Below are 17,904 nucleotides of genomic sequence, written 5' to 3'. Positions count from 1 at the left end.
CTCATTATTATACATCTTGATGTCATTAAGATTTCAGTGGATTCAGTATGGTTATGAGCTAGTGGGTTAGCTACAGCTTCGCTTTTGTCTGCTTAGCAACACAAAGCTAATCAAGGCCTACCATGTGCTCAGCAAGCCATCAGGCCTAACAAACACACTTTAGCTAGGCTATAGGGCCTTTCACAAACACATACTAGCAACACAAGGCTAATCTAGGCCTCCACCACGTGTAGTTAGCTACACGAGGCTAAACACAGAGCTAATCCTTTGTTCTGTTTAGATAACATTCTTTTGTTTAGCTACCAACAAGCTAGGCCTCCACCACGTGTAGTTAGCTACACGAGGCTAAACACATGGTCAAGTCCTTCACACTCCCTCTCTCTCTCTCTCTCACACACACACACACACACACACACTTCACTGCTTGTATATATTGATTTATCTTTTTATCTTTGTATAATAAATTCATTTATTAAACAAACTGTGTTTATTTGTGTGAACAACATCTGAAGTCCCCAATTTTCTCAAAGAATTCAAAAAGGGTGCAAATGTTATATAATATGGTAAGTGATCTTAATAATTTGGAAATGTACCATAATTTAGCTGTTTGGTAATTTATTATTAAGCACCAGGATTAATGGTATGATTCACTAAATGATTCCCTAAATGATTCATTGAACGATTCCCTAAATGATTCATTGAACAATTCCCTAAACGATTCACTAAATGATTCATTGAACGATTCACTGAACGATTCACTTCAAATGAGAGTGATTCTATGGTATGATTCAATTCAAACGAGTCAAATTAAATGATTCAATGGGATTGATTCATTTTAATTATTGACCTTCAAAATTTAATGAGACTGATTTAACGAGATTGATCACTTAATATCAATAATTAACTGTTTGCACCCACATCACTTTAAAATAATCAGAAATACACTCTATACATTGCTAATGTGGTAAATGGCTACTCTAGCTGCAAATGTCTGGTTTTTGGTGCAATATCTCCATAGGTGTATAGAGGCCCATTTCCAGCAACTCTCACTCCAGTGTTCTAATGGTACAATGTGTTTGCTCATTGCCTCAGAAGGCTAATGGATGATTAGAAAACCCTTGTACAATCATGTTAGCACAGCTGAAAACAGTTGAGCTCTTTAGAGAAGCTATAAAACTGACCTTCCTTTGAGCAGATTGAGTTTCTGGAGCATCACATTTGTGGGGTCGATTAAATGCTCAAACTGGCCAGAAAAATGTCTTGACTATATTTTCTATTCATTTTACAACTTATGGTGGTAAATAAAAGTGTGACTTTTCATGGAAAACACAAAATTGTCTGGGTGACCCCAAACTTTTGAATGGTAGTGTATAACCTGTATGACCATGTATGGAAGATCACGTTTTACAGTAAATTGGTAATATGCATAAATATATTATTACAGTTTTTTTTATTATGTTATATTATTATATAGTTGGGATTCGACTGAGCTGTGAAGACGCCATGATGACTGTGGGATTATTTATTATTTTTCCATGATTATGAAACATGATCTAATCATTACGATGAATTCAGTCTCAGTTCGGTTCATTCATAATGCATCGTACTTTGAGTCATGATGTTTTTGTCCTTGCTCATGTTTTCCTTGTCCCTAGCCTTGGGTATTATCTTTCTGCTCTGGTGTGCGTCCTTTGCACATCGCATCAGCATAACATCAGAATAAAACGCTGCTGTGTCCAACTTTTGTTTAGACCACGACACACAATTGCAAAAAATTCACGTGCGAAATTTTCACACACAGATGATACACCGAGTCCGATACGAATTGTTTAATACTTCTCGTTGTATTTCGTGCTCGTTAGTAGTGTCCTGAGTGAATGATGGAGATCTGGTCATGATGAAGACATAACAGTTACAGACATTCTCTCAGGAAAGAGACAGTTTGGGGTTTAAACATGGAGAGTTTTATAATCTGATGGAAGAGTTGAAGCTGAGAAACGGGATTTTGGTCAACAAGAAAGAAAGAAAGAAAGAAAGAAAGAAAGCAGCTCTCATGCTCGTGTTGTGTTGACGGGTGAAATAAAGCCACTCAGCTCCTGGACGTGAGGGATGCCTGTATGTAGCAGAGCCCCGCTCCTACATTCGAGGCCATTTTCCCGGCTGCTTCCTACGTCACTACATGATGTCTCTTCTGCACAACCTGATTGGTTGATGCATTTATTCACTGTGCAAAAGCTCAGAAAAATGGCCTCATTGCAGAAAATGTCACTTTTGCACCACATTATTTTCACATTCGAATTAATCGCGCAAATAAAACATTCCCAGTGTATAAAGACCGTAAGACGACAGAACGTCCAGGTGTCGGGACACAATAAACCATCCGCGTTTCTCCCGTCATCCTTCACTCCTTTTACTGAAACTGCAGCATTCTGATGGTCCTCCACAAAGAGTTGTCCCTGAGACGTGATGGATGACCCAAAGAAATAGAAAACTAAATATCAGTGATTTTTTTTTAAATAAAACATTAGAGATTAAAGAAGCAAATAAAGAAATAAATCTGAATTAATCTCAGAGTTTTTCTTTGCTTAAAAACATTGTTCTTGAATGTGATGATAAACACACGGTGTACCTGCTGCTGTTATGAGTTCATTATAACTCATAACATTATACGCTCATTAATATTCATAATGTACACATTACTATATAAAGTGATTTGAATAATACCTTTAGCGTGAGGTTTAAAGGAACAGTCCACCGTACTTCCATAATGAAATATGCTCTTATCTGAATTGAGACGAGCTGCTCCGTACCTCTCCGAGCTTTGCGCGACCTCCCAGTCAGTCAGACGCAGTCAGACGCGCTGTCACTCCTGTTAGCAATGTAGCTAGGCTCAGCATGGCCAATGGTATTTTTTGGGGCTGTAGTTAGATGCGACCAAACTCTTCCGCGTTTTTCCTGTTTACATAGGTTTATATGACCAGTGATATGAAACAAGTTCAGTTACACAAATTGAAACGTAGCGATTTTCTATGCTATGGAAAGTCCGCACTATAATGACAGGCGTACTAACACCTTCTGCGCGCTTCGGCAGCGCATTGATACGGAGCTCAGATATCAATGCGCTGCTGAAGCGCGCAGAAGGTGTTAGTACGCCTGTCATTATAGTGCGGACTTTCCATAGCATAGAAAATCGCTACGTTTCAATTTGTGTAGCTGAACTTGTTTCATGTCACTGGTCATATAAACCTATGTAAACAGGAAAAACGCGGAAGAGTTTGGTCGCATCTAACTACAGCCCCAAAAAATACCATTGGCCATGCTGAGCCTAGCTACATTGCTAACAGGAGTGACAGCGCGTCTGACTTCGTCTGACTGACTGGGAGGTCGCGCAAAGCTCGGAGAGGTACGGAGCAGCTCGTCTCAATTCAGATAAGAGCATATTTCATTATGGAAGTACGGTGGACTGTTCCTTTAAAGAGACGTCGGCAGGTCCAGTCCACACTGTAGGTGTTTCTCACCGTGTCCTTTGTGCCGATGCAGATTTACTTCTGTGGTGTGTGTGTGTGTGTAGGAGTGCGCCGATGCAGGCTGGTGGCTCGGGGAGCTGAACGGTAAAGAGGGTGTGTTTCCTGACAACTTTGTGAAGCTCTTTGTTCCCGAGGTGGAGAAAGAGGTACGATCTGTTTCTCTCTCTCTCAAGACTCCAGAACCTCTCCTGTCCTCAGAGAGGGTCTCAGTCTCTGCTCTGAGTGAGACACACACACACACACACAAACAGACTCGCCCATTTGCCCTGGTGCTCCTCTGTCTCCCTGTAAAACCCCTTACCTTGTAGATTAGCAGATCCTTTCATGTCCTGATTCTGTGTGTTAAGTAAAAATTTTTTTTTGTGTATTTGTGTATGGTTTAACATCATGTGTGTGTCTACAGAGGCCTAAGAAACCACCTCCTCCTGCAGCACCCGCTTCTAAACCCCTCACAGGTAAAAAGTAAAAATCCTCTCCCTTCCCCTGCTCTTTATTATTATTATTATTATTATTATTATTATTATTATTATTATACTTTATCATATGTGTCCATTTATTGTTTATATCATCAGTTTATTTTCTGGATATTTTTTGTTTGTGTTTACTCAGTGTTCTCTCTGTATTATTTTATTATAATTATACAGTATATTTATTACAGATTTATATTGTTAGTGAGGAAATCAAACATTTTAGCAAAAAAAAAAAGAAACCTGGGGGAAAAAATCTGTATTGTTGATAATCCTGTAGATACCAGCAATCAAGCAGAGCAGACCTGAGGGAGAAAATGGATTATGATTGATTTATAATAATAATAAGAAGAAGAATATAGTGTATTCATACATGTCAGCCTATACGGAATGTCCGTATTTTATACGGATTTGATTCAATAAACGTAGTATACGGGCGTACAAATAAAGTTATACGGATTCTTTAAAAAAACTTCAATATTTATTGAGAGCTATAATCAATTCCCACGATGATAAAAGAACGCATAACATTTACAAACGTACTGTACACCACAGAAAGCACAGACAGCCAGTAAAGAGTCTTATGAAATTGCGCGTTATCTTGTGGTAGCGAGACTTCGTTCCACTTCTGATCATGCGCACACCGCATTGCGAGAATCCCGCCAACCGGGAAGTAACATTTTGTTTGAAAAGCGTATTTCCACCTGAGCGACTTTCAATAGCGACTGAAAAGATTCTGAATGGGCACTCCGGCAAGATCAACACAGACACTTGCTGTGACATGCAGCCTCGTGAGGTATTGGTGCAGACTGCTAAAAAAGCTGTCATGGAGTACAATTCAGAACATTAGAGTGACACTTTGTGTTTTTGTCAAACATTGGAGCTTTGTATTCATTCTGAAGGTTTATTGTTATTAATATTGAATAAAAAGTAACTTGGATATATCATTGTTAATTATCATTCAAATTTTAGGTAAATTATTTTAATTTGCATCTTATAAGGATTTTATAAGGGAAATACGGATTTTGGAGGTTGGTTATACAGGTTTGATTGACTAAAGGTTGACATGTATGTGTATTTCTAACCCTAAAGCTCACTGTACAAAAAATACAGGAAAAATGAAGGGAAAGTATTCTCTATACTATAATTAAATTAGAAAATGATAATAAATATATATTTTTAAAAATACAAATTTTTAAATAAAATAAATAGCATGTTTTTGTTCTAATTCTGTTCTTCGAAACTGAAAAACTTTCAGATATGTATGGTAGTTCATGGCGCCCCCTTGTGGCTGAAATACATAATCACCTGTTTAATGCACGAGAAAGTATACAGGAGCGTGAAATTACAAACTATGCACTTTTGAAGTGTGTGTAGTCCATAACACACACAGCGAGAGAGTAAAGAAGTGTGCGTGTGTGTGTGTGTCCTGCCCCTCAGACAAAAAGCCAGAGGTTAAAAAGGTTCCTCCTGAGCGGCCCGAGTCTCTTCCACAGCGAGCCGAGGAGAAAGGTAGCACGACATGCGCAAAAAATCTTAATCTCTGTCAGTTCACACTAACCCGGCTCTCCTCACGGTCCTCAGGAGCCTTGATGTTTGTTACGTTCTGGCTGCTATAACATGTGTGTGCGCGTGTGAGAGAAACTAACTCACTGAGTGTGAGAGTCATGCTTCACTGATGAAATTCAGCCAAACACAGTTTTCTTTCCCATTAGAAATTATGATGATGATGATGATGTTGTGAGGAAATCAAGTACTCATCCTCATCTTCAAAAGAATCAATTTCACTCTGATTCATGCTCAAAAAATGTTCTGTTGATGATGATGATGTCCAGGTGATGAAATCAAGTTGGTTGAGGTCCAGAAGCCGGTGCCTCCTGTCTTTCCACCGAAGAAGCCTTTACCCCCAAAGACCAACAACTCCCTGAACCGGCCCTCGTCCTTGCCCCCTAAACGACCCGAGCGACCTGAGAGACCGGTCGCGCCCAGCATACAGTATGTTCTGCTTTCACCTTCTGTTTCACGTTCTTCTGATTTCAGGGTTCTAATAACCGACAAGTAATGCTAGGGATGATATTCATGCTCTATATCTCTGTAAAAGTCAAGTTAACTCAAGTCATTTGTATAGCGCTTTTAACAACAGACATTGTCGCAAAGCAGCTTTGCAGAAAATTAAAGACTTCAAACATAAGCTAATTTATCCCCTAATTTATCCCCAATGATTAAGCCTGTGGCGATGGTGGCAAGGAAAAACTCCCTCAGACGACATGAGGAAGAAACTTTGAGAGGAACCAGACCCAAAAGGGAACCCATCCTCATTTGAGTGACGACAGATAGCATGATTATAAATAACTCGCTTCTATAACTGTGTCCTATAGCAGTGTTTCCCAACCTTTCTTGAGCCACGGCACATATTTTACATTTGAAAAATCCCACGGCACACCACAAAACAATATATATATATATATATATATATATATATATATATATATATATACAGTGGGGCAAAAAAGTATTTAGTCAGCCACCAATTGTGCAAGTTCTCCCACTTAAAAAGATGAGAGAGGCCTGTAATTTTCATCATAGGTACACTTCAACTATGAGAGACAGAATGGGGTTGAAAGAATCCAGGAAATCACATTGTAGGATTTTTAATGAATTAATTGGATTAATTGGTAAATTCCTTGGTAAAATAAGTATTTGGTCACCTACAAACAAGCAAGATTTCTGGCTCTCACAAACCTGTAACTTCTTCTTTAAGAGGCTCCTCTGTCCTCCACTCGTTACCTGTATTAATGGCACCTGTTTGAACTTGTTATCAGTATAAAAGACACCTGTCCACAACCTCAAACAGTCACACTCCAAACTCCACTATGGCCAAGGCCAAAGAGCTGTCAAAGGACACCAGAAACAAAATTGTAGACCTGCACCAGGCTGGGAAGACTGAATCTGCAATAGGTAAGCAGCTTGGTGTGAAGACATCAACTGTGGGAGCAATTATTAGAAAATGGAAGACATACAAGACCACTGATAATCTCCCTCGATCTGGGGCTCCATGCAAGATCTCACCCCATGGGGTCAAAATGATCACAAGAACGGTGAGCAAAAATCCCAGAACCACATGGGGGGACCTAGTGAATGACCTGCAGAGAGCTGGGACCAAAGTAACAAAGGCTACCATCAGTAACACACTACGCCACCAGGGACTCAAATCCTGCAGTGCCAGATGTGTCTCCCTGCTTAAGCCAGTACATGTCCAGGCCCGTCTGAAGTTTGCTAGAGAGCATTTGGATAATCCAGAAGAGGATTGGGAAAATGTCATATGGTCAGATGAAACCAAAATAGAACTTTTTGGTAAAAACTCAACTTGTCGTGTTTGGAGGAGAAAGAATGCTGAGTTGCATCCAAAGAACATCATACCTACTGTGAAGCATGGGGGTGGAAACATCATGCTTTGGGGCTGTTTTTCTGCAAAGAGACCAGGACGACTGATCCGTGTAAAGGAAAGAATGAATGGGGCCATGTATCGTGAGATTTTGAGTGAAAACCTCCTTCCATCAGCAAGGGCATTGAAGATGAAACGTGGCTGGGTCTTTCAGCATGACAATGATCCCAAACACACCGCCTGGGCAACGAAGGAGTGGCTTCGTAAGAAGCATTTCAAGGTCCTGGAGTGGCCTAGCCAGTCTCCAGATCTCAACCCCATAGAAAATCTTTGGAGGGAGTTGAAAGTCTGTGTTGCCCAGCGACAGCCCCAAAACATCACTGCTCTAGAGGAGATCTGCATGGAGGAATGGGCCAAAATACCAGCAACAGTGTGTGAAAACCTTGTGAAGACTTACAGAAAACGTTTGACCTCTGTCATTGCCAACAAAGGGTATATAACAAAGTATTGAGATGAACTTTTGTTATTGACCAAATACTTATTTTCCACCATAATTTGCAAATAAATTCTTTAAAAATCAGACAATGTGATTTTCTGGATTTTTTTTTCTCATTTTGTCTCTCATAGTTGAGGTATCCCTATGATGAAAATTACAGGCCTCTCTCATCTTTTTAAGTGGGAGAACTTGCACAACTGGTGACTGACTAAATACTTTTTTGCCCCACTGTATATATATATATATATATATATATATATATATATATATATATATATATATACACACACACACATATAAAGCCAAAGCCAACCGGGAGGGAGGGATACCCCCCCAGGAAAATTTTGAAAAATAAGGCCTTACAAACCACTTTTCCTGCAATCTGAGCTGTAGTAGATAAAAAAAAATTGTTGTCTTTTTATATATTTACATGAAAATATGTTTCAAATCAATAGGAGTATTGCTTGAATTCAAAATAAAATCACATTCTACATTCAAGGGTATGGTTATAATTCATGATCAACAAAAATAACAAACTAAATTCACATTAAACTTAAGTTCTATTAATTACCAAAATGTTCATATATTAAATAAAATTTCTTAGGGTGACTGACCTTTTCTCCCTATGTCCTCATTAGTTGCATATGATTTCTTCAAAAAGTCTTTTGAAATATTTAAGTTTTCAAAACTGTCAGCATTAATTCAGATTTACTGACTATCATATACATGTTCAATGTATTAAATCAAACGAATGCTAAGTTTATGGGATAATGTCTATGTCCACTTTATACAATTATTTATAGTTCACAGTCACTTCTCATTTTCATTTGATCATTTTGACTTCTTTTTCAGCTTTTTGGCCAAAGACAAAAGCTGGTCAGTCCTCTCTTTTGTAAGAACGGTTATGATTGGCTATCATGCTCTTGCCATCGATGTTTTGGCCAATTACATTGTAGATCACACGTATTCTACCACGAGACTTAGCGAGACTAAAGATGGCGAAAATGTAAACATGTAACATCGTCGTAGGAATGAATTACGCTTGAGTATCACGAAGGAACATACCCCAACCCCCCTCAATAAACGAAGAAAAAATCTCGACGGATTTGGCATAATATAAAAAGGTCGATTTTTACTCAGAAAAAGCGGAAATCCGCCGAAAAGCGGAAAACTCATCCCTGCTATCACCGCTGTCACACCCGAAGCGTTACTAATTCTATTGTTTGAATGGCAACAGGTAGATACACAGGTTAATTAGCTACCTGCTGCCATCTATTGGAAGAGTATTTAATTGTTCTTCCGGTCACTATACGTTGCTGGCATAGACGAACGAAGACAAATTATTTGCAGTAAATAAATAATTTTCGAAACCATTATGTGAAATTGGATAATGTCCCACGGCACACTAATGTGCCGCGGCACAGAGGTTGGGAAACACTGTCCTATAGAGTCACAAAGTATAACTGTGTAACCAGGAAATTCATTATAGTTTTAACATGAAGTCTGTTTTGTTAAAGTTATAAACTGTTCATTGATGGAAACTTGAGTGTAAAACTGTTCATGACAACTGCAGTCCTAAAGTTGTCATGGTGATTGTAGTCCTAAACCATTGTAGCAAAACTGTAAGTGTCCAGAGCCATTTTCCAAGTACGACTTTCGACTGCCCATATGGGGCCGTCCTCCACAGGAGCGATGTGATGAGACTCCAGCCAGAAGTAGAGCATCACGATGGATCAGGCAGGTCCGAGGACCAGAAGAGGTCAGCATCACTGGTGTCTCAGGATCGACATGTAACTCAGAGGGACAGACAGAGCAAAGAGACGGTGGGGGGGGACAACACAGGTTGTTAGGTATGCCCAATGTTAGCTAAAGAGTAAGAACAGGATACATTGTGCTCTGAGTACAAGCAGGAACTCTGACAAGAGGATGACAGCATGACTAAACGGGAAGAGCCAGAAGGTAACACAGGCATGAGGGAGCCCCGGGACATAAACCAGCCAGCCACTACACCATCAACAAACCTGAGTGAGCGAGTGAGTGGGCGGGTGACAGCATCCATAGGCCCCAGTTTATCAAAACACTCTATATCTGAGGACCCTCCAGATCTACACCTTTACCTCATAAACACTATTAACAAAAGGCTTGACTAAACAGATAAGTTTTCAGCTGAGACTTAGATGCTGAGATTGTGTCTGATTCCCGTACACTACTTGGAAGGCTGTTCCATAACTTTGTAAGAAAAGGCTCTGCCTGCTGATGTAGCCTTCACTATACGAGGTACCAGCAGATAGCCTGCACCTTTTGATCTAAGCAGGCGTGGCAGGTCATAGAGGACCAGAATTTCACTCAGGTACTGTGGCGCGAGACCGTTCAGTGCTTTAAAGGTCAATAGTAATATTTTATAATCAATACGAAATTTGATCGGGAGCCAATGCAGTGTGGATGAGACAGGGGCGATGTGGTCATATTTTCTAGTTCTAGTAAGGACTCTTGCTGCTGCATTTTGAACTAACTGGAGCTTGTTTATGCACTTATTGGAACATCCAGACAGTAAGGCATTACAATAATCCAACCTGGAGGTAACAAAAGCATGAACTAGTTTTTCTGCGTCATGTAATGACATTAAATTTCTTATCTTAGCAATATTTCTGAGATGAAAGAAAGCTATCCGGGTAATGTTATCAATGTGAGTTTCGAATGAAAGACTGGGGTCAATAATCACTCCGAGGTCTTTTACTGCTGCACGCAAAGAAACAGAAAGGCCATCCAGAGTTACTGTGTAATCAGAAAACTTACTTCTAGCTGCATGTGGTCCTAGTACAAGTATTTCAGTCTTGTCAGAGTTAAGCAGAAGGAATTTAATAAGCATCCAATGTCCTTTACACATTCCTCAATTCTATTAAGCTGGTGTCTGGCTTTGCAGAAACATACAACTGTGTGTCATCAGCATAACAGTGGAAACTAATACCATGCTTATGAATAATATCACCCAAAGGTAGCATATATAAAGAAAAAAGCAGTGGACCCAAGACAGAACCTTGTGGAACACCAAACTTTACCTCAGTATGTCTAGAAAAATCACCATTTACATCAACATACTGTTAGTGATCAGTTAAATAAGACCTGAGCCAGGAGAGGGCCGTTCCCTTAACTCCCACAACATTTTCTAGTCTATCCAGAAGAATGGAATGATCAGTGGTGTCAAAGGCTGCCTTAAGGTCAAGCAACACAAGCAGCGAGACACAGCCCTGATCAGATGCCAACAATAGGTCATTTACTACTTTAACCAAAGCTGTCTCTGTGCTATGATGAGATCTAAATCCTGACTGATACATTTCATGGATGTTATTCCTATGTAAATATGAGCATAACTGCTGTGCCACAGCTTTTTCAAGGATCTTGGAGATAAAGGGGAGGTTTGATATTGGCCTATAATTGAACAGCTGACAGGGGTCAAGGTCAGGTTTTTTAATCAGGAAACATAGCCAATTCGAAGGGAAGAATTTATTATTTTTAGAAGAGGTTGAATTGCTTCTGGTATTATCTGTTTGAAGAATCGTGTAGGTAAGGAATCTAGTACACAAGTTGAAGATTTTGATTTGGAGATTAATGAAATTGATTCGATTTCTCTAAGGGGACTAAAACATTTTAATTGCTGATCTGATACAGTTATATTGTTAACTGCAGGGTTACTTAAATTGCCTGGACTTAAATTAGTAGTTTTGATTTTTTTTAAGTGGGTGTGACTTGGCAACATTTACTTGTCATAGTGGATCTAACAATCTATATTAAAAAACTTTGTCCATTAAAGGGGGGGTTGTGGGCTAGATAGATAGATAGATGGATGGATGGATGGATGGAGCTGTTTTCTAGCTGAAAAAATTGTTGCACTGAGTTCTCCAGCTCTTCATTTAAGGTCAGACAATGTAAGTGACCCTGTAGTTAACAATATAACTGTATCAGATCATCAATTAGAATGTTTTACTCCCCTTAGAGAAACTGAATTACTTTCATTAATCTCAGCATCAAAAGCCTCAACTTGTGTACTAGATCCCTTACCTACACGTCTATTCAAACAGATAATACCTGAAGTAATTGAACCGCTTCTAAAAATAATAAATTCTTCTCTTACGATTGGCTATGTACCCAAATCCTTTAAACTAGCAGTTATCAAACCCCTGATTAAAAAACCTGACCTTGATCCCTGTCAGCTGTCCAATTATCGGCCAATATCAAACCTCCCCTTTATCTCCAAGATCCTTGAAAAAGCTGTGGCACAGCAGTTATGCTCATATTTACATAGGAATAACATCCATGAAATGTGTCAGTCAGGATTTAGACCTCATCATAGCACAGAGACGGCTCTGGTTAAAGTAGTAAGCGACCTACTGTTGGTGTCTGATCACGGCTGTGTCTTACTGCTTGTGTTGCTTGACCTTAGTGCAGCATTTGATACCACTGATAATTCCATTCTTCTGGATAGATTAGAAAATGTTGTGTGAGTTAAGGGAACGGCCCTCTCCTGGCTCAGCTCTTATTTAACTGATCACTATCAGTACGTTGATATAAATGGTGATATTTCTAGACGTACTGAGGTAAAGTTTGGTGTTCCACAAGGTTCTGTCTTGGGTCCACTGCTTTTTTCTTTATATATGTTACCTGTGGGTGATATTATTCGTAAACATTGTATTAGTTTCCACTGTTATGCTGATGACACACAGTTGTATGTTTCTGCAAAACCTGATGAGAGACACCAGCTTAATAGAATTGAGAAAGGTGTGAAGGACATTAGACACTGGATGCTTATTAACTTCCTTCTGCTTAACTCTGACAAGACTGACGTGCTTGTACTCGGACCACATGCAGCTAGAAGTAAGTTTTCTGATTACACAGTAACTCTGGATGGCCTTTCTGTTTCTTCGCGTGCAGCAATAAAAGACCTCGGAGAGATTATTGACCCCAGTCTTTCATTCGAAACTCACATTGATAACATTACCCGGATAGCTTTCTTTCATCTCAGAAATATTGCTAAGATAAGAAATTTAATGTCACTACATGACGCAGAAAAACTAGTTCATGCTTTCATTACCTCCAGGTTGGATTATTGCAATGCCTTACTGTTTGGATGTTCCAATAAGTGCATAAACAAGCTCCAGTTAGTTCAAAATGCAGCAGCAAAAGTCCTTACTAGAACTAGAAAATATGACCACATTACCCCTGTCTTATCCACACTGCATTGGCTCCCAATCAAATTTCGTATTGATTATAAAATTACCATTGACCTTTAAAGCACTGAATGGTCTCGCACCACAGTACCTGAGTGAACTTCTGCTCCTCTATGACCTGCCACGCCTACTTAGATCAAAAGGTGCAGGCTATCTGCTGGTAGTCTGGCTAACGCGACTTCAAAGCTCTGCGAGCATTTGGTCTGGCAAAGATATTAAGCCCAACCGTTTCCCAAAGTGCGTGGTTGACCCGCCTCCCTGAAATGCCTCAGTTTGCTACTGGTCGAAGCCAGAAAAGGCTGTGACGAAGCTTAAACCAATCACATCACTCTTTCCTCTGATGTATGTGACGCGACGGGGCTAACTGGTAATTAAACTCTTACCGAAGCCGGTCGGGAGCAAGGCAAAAACGTGCTTCCTTTCAATAAATACCTCCAGGGCTGCTCTTTGCTCCGTTTTCAATGAGAACTTGCTCCATGTTCGTAATGTTTCTAGTGAATGAAGCGCTTCCGGCATAGATTCTGTAAACAATCTATGGCTTCCGGTCGCAGTTCTACTACGTCACTGCCTTGAACACACCTCTACCCAGGGCCGTTGGAGATGCTCAAAGTTGATTGGCTCCCGATTTTTCGGGAGCTTGGAAGAGCTGTAGATAGCTTGCCTGGCCAGACTAAGCTCGCAACAGGCCCTCGTGTTGCATCACGCTTAGGATGGGCGGGCCCAGGCTAATCTGCTGGTACCTCGTATAGTGAAGGCTACATCAGGGGGCAGAGCCTTTTCTTACAAAGCCCCACAGTTATGGAACAGCCTTCCAAGTAGTGTTTGGGAATCAGACACAGTCTCAGTGTTTAAGTCTTGTCTGCAAACATATCTGTTTAGTCAAGCCTTTTGTTAATGGTGTTTATGAGGTAAAGGAGTAGATCTGGAGGGTCCTCAGACATAGAGTGTTTTTGGTAAACTGGGATGTATGGATGCTGTCAGTCCCCCACTCGCTTGCTCACTCGAGTTTGTTGACGGTGTAGTGGCTGGCTGTTTAAGTCCCAGGGCTCCCTCATGCCTGTGTTACCTTCTGGCTCTCCCCTTTTAGTTATGCTGTCATAGTTAGTTGCCGGAGTCCCTGCTTGTACTCAGTGCAATATGTATACTGTTCCTACTTATTCAGGTGACATTGGGCATACCTAACAACCTGTGTTTTCTCTCTCTTCTAACCCCCCCAAAATCTGTCCCTCTGAGTTACATGTCAGTCCTGGGATCGAGATGCTGGCCTCTTCTGCTCCTCGGACCTGCCTGATCCATCCTAGTGCCCTGTGTCTGGTTGGAGTCTCATCGCATCGCTCCTGTGGAGGACGGCCCCATGTGGACAGTTGGGGGTCATGCCTGGAGGATGCTCTGGACTCTTGCAGTGGTGTTTTTGTGGCTGGGGACTGCAGTTGACTTGCTGACTTTAGGACTGCAGTTGCGTGAATGGTTTTGCGCTCGGGTTTCCGTTGGTGGGGGGTTTATAGCATCAACAAAGCTGACTTTGTTAGGACTGTTAATGTTATAGTCATGTTGTTGCCCGGATGGGGATGGGTTCCTTTTTGAGTCTGGTTCCTCTCGAGGTTTCTTCCTCGTGTCATCTGAGGGAGTTTTTCCTTGCCACCGTCGCCACAGGCGTGCTTGTTGGGGATAGACTGGGGATAAAATTAGCTCATATTTTAAGTCGTTCAAATTCTATAAAGCTGCTTTGTGACAATGTTTATTGTTAAAAGCGCTACACAAATAAATTTGACTTGACTTCATTAAATGTTTAAGTCCAGTATAAAGCAGAGACGCATGGATTAAAGCAAAAAAAAAAAAAATCATCTGACTGAAAAAAAAAAAAAGCTCCATGTCATTGGCCCCTACCACGTCAGCGATGCGTCAAATTTTAAACGCCGTGTTGTCCATTATCCCCTCGGCCCCTACTTATAGTACATTTACATAATTTTAACAATGACTAAAGCTAAGGCAAGACTTTACCATTGTCATTACTGGCTATAAATGATGAAACATCAAGTTTTCAGCGCAAAGTGCAAATTTATTTCAACAATACTTTAGTAATGTACAACAGTGGTGGGCGGCACGGTGGTGTAGTGGTTAGCGCTGTCGCCTCACAGCAAGAAGGTCCTGGGTTCGAGCCCCGGGGCCGGCGAGGGCCTTTCTGTGCGGAGTTTGCATGTTCTCCCCGTGTCCGCGTGGGTTTCCTCCGGGTGCTCTGGTTTCCCCCACAGTCCAAAGACATGCAGGTTAGGTTAACTGGTGACTCTAAATTGACCGTAGGTGTGAATGTGAGTGTGAATGGTTGTCTGTGTCTATGTGTCAGCCCTGTGATGACCTGGCGACTTGTCCAGGGTGTACCCCGCCTTTCGCCCGTAGTCAGCTGGGATAGGCTCCAGCTTGCCTGCAACCCTGTAGAAGGATAAAGCGGCTAGAGATAATGAGATGAGATGAGATGAGATGAGATGAGACAACAGTGGTTAAGAGAAAAGTGCAAGTGCAGTCGAACTTGAACCATGCTTTCAAAAGAGTGGAACAGAAAGAAAAATAAGAAAACCTGTTGACATAAAACCAGGAAACAAGAAATGTAAAGTGAAAGTTCACTTTTTCTGCTTCTTCGCAGTGAAGCCAAAGGCATCTAGTTTTTTGCCATTGCTTCCATAGACTTTTTTTTATGGCAAACTACACAAAAGCATACACCTGCCATTTTCATCTTTTTGCACCATGAACTAAATGGCTTGCCATTATCGCCCATTTCATTTAGCCAAGCCCATCTCCACTTATTCTTTACCGTTTTGTCGATGTCTGCCACATCTGTGCCTTCATTTAAAAGAAGCGCGTCCATGCTGGCAAAACCGAAAGTAATTTGACATGCTCTAGCGATGGAAATCGAAGGGCCTATATCCGGTGGCCTATACGCAGTACTCGAGTTGAGGGGTGATGTGGGGGGAGGCATCCCCCTTCTGAAATAAAAATCTCAAATCATCCCCCTTATAAAACGGCCATCCCCCCATCACATCCCTTGTGCCATTTTACCAATTAATGTGGAAATTAGCCTACTATTATTTTAACAAATATTACTACTATTTCAACATTAGAGGCTTTGCGCAGTGATAGCTTACATGTAGCTGGATAAAAAAGACGCATATTTATTTATTCGGTTGCACCTCTCATTCACACCTATGCGGAGGTTTCAGTCACTGAAAACAGCTACTTTTGCAAACTCGGGGCAGAGTGGAGATTTCTGAAAACTCCATCTTCAGACTAGTCTGGCTAATGCGACAAAGCTCTACGAGCTATAGACCCCTTTCACTGACGTCACCCGAAACCGGAAGTAAACAGACCCTGCGCCATTTTGGAAGACCAACAAACTCGTGATTAGGGGGAAATAACGACAGCGGTATGTGAACCCACGAGAATAAAGTGGAGTGGCAAACGACTTAAACAAACAAATCTGAGCTGTTTTGTTTATGATTTATTGGCCCAACAATAGACTTGAAAGAAACCTGTGTGAGACTTGGCAAAAAACTGGATATAATGGATAAGTCTGTGCATGATCTGCGGACACTTTGAGGTAAGCAAACGCAAGAAATTCAGATTTAAAACATGCTAAATTGGCCCCAAGTTGATAACTGTATGAGGAGCAAGCCTCCCAGACTTCTACAATTTAATAATAATAATTTAGGATGGTTTGGGGCTTGCTCACTGCTGCCAGGTTGGTTGTTGAGTAGCCTGACTGTTTTTTTTTTCTTGCGTGTGGTATCATTGTTGACGCGAGGTTGTTTTTTGAACATGCCAATGTGGACACGATTTCCCCTGATGAGTTATGACTTCAGACGCGATACGTGTGTGGAGGTGTGGAGTCCGCGTGATATGTGCGTAAGATAGGCTTCTCATGTGTTTAGAGAGCCGCGCTCCGAGACAAGCTCAAGGCTTCTCATGTGTTTGGAGATCCGCGCTCCGAGACAAGCGCAAGCGCCCCCCCCCCCCCCCCCCCCCCCAAAAAAAGGGGAAAAAAGGGACCCCCCGAAAATATCAGCATAGTTCGAACACTGAGTGTAGGCACTGGGTGTAAACAACAAATAGTTTACAATGTCTGGGTAGCAAACAGATGGCAGAATTGGTGTCCGGTCCTCCTTATGTTTCCATTCTCCCTTGCCGCGAGTCTTATCATATGGGTCAAACCCATCAATCACAGCCAGTTTCTCCACATACCGTGCCCTTTCTGCAGCTGGTAATGTACTCACATAACCCGAATTATCATCCATCGTGTCACTTTACTCTCGCTCGTACTTTGTTTTATATTGTGAGTGCATGTACTTGGTCTTCCAATATGCCGCCTAACAAAATCTCGTGGCGCGGTGACGTCATGTGAAAGGGGTCTATTGGTCTGGCCAAGATATTAAGCCCAACCGTTTCCCAGAGCCCGTGGTTGACCTGCCTCCCTGAAATGCCTCAGCTTGCTACTGGTCGAAGCCAGAAAAGGCTGTGACGAAGCTTAAACCAATCACATCACTCTGACGTATGCGACGCGACGGGGCTAACTGGTAGATTAAACTCTTACCGAAGCCGGTCGGGAGCAAGGCGAAAACGTCCTTCCTTTCAATAAATACCTCCAGGGCTGCTCTTTGCTCCGTTTTCAATGAGAACTTCCCGTTGAATGCTTTCAATACAGCATCTATGCGTAATAGATGCGGAAGCGTGAATGAAGCGCCTCCGGCATAGATTCTGTAAACAATCTATGGCTTCCGGTCGCAGTTCTACTACGTCAGTGCCTTGAACACGC

The 17,904-nt window shown here is 41.3% G+C and overlaps 1 protein-coding gene across 1 annotated transcript in view; it reads left to right on the top strand.

The window, feature by feature from the left end:
* sh3kbp1 (SH3-domain kinase binding protein 1) overlaps window positions 1-17,904 on the top strand; it is a 105,654-nt gene that overhangs the window by 81,163 nt on the left and 6,587 nt on the right. The window contains exons 9-12 of the mRNA XM_060899700.1: window positions 3,572-3,673; window positions 3,931-3,982; window positions 5,435-5,506; window positions 5,830-5,989. Coding sequence (XP_060755683.1) covers window positions 3,572-3,673; window positions 3,931-3,982; window positions 5,435-5,506; window positions 5,830-5,989 — 386 coding nt within the window. The remainder of the gene's footprint in view (window positions 1-3,571; window positions 3,674-3,930; window positions 3,983-5,434; window positions 5,507-5,829; window positions 5,990-17,904) is intronic.

Source organism: Neoarius graeffei, chromosome 19, assembly GCF_027579695.1.
Source record: "Neoarius graeffei isolate fNeoGra1 chromosome 19, fNeoGra1.pri, whole genome shotgun sequence".
In the NCBI taxonomy this organism is placed as follows: domain Eukaryota; kingdom Metazoa; phylum Chordata; class Actinopteri; order Siluriformes; family Ariidae; genus Neoarius; species Neoarius graeffei.
The sequence above is the reverse complement of the archived record's forward strand: the minus strand, read 5'-3'. Positions and strand labels throughout refer to the sequence as shown.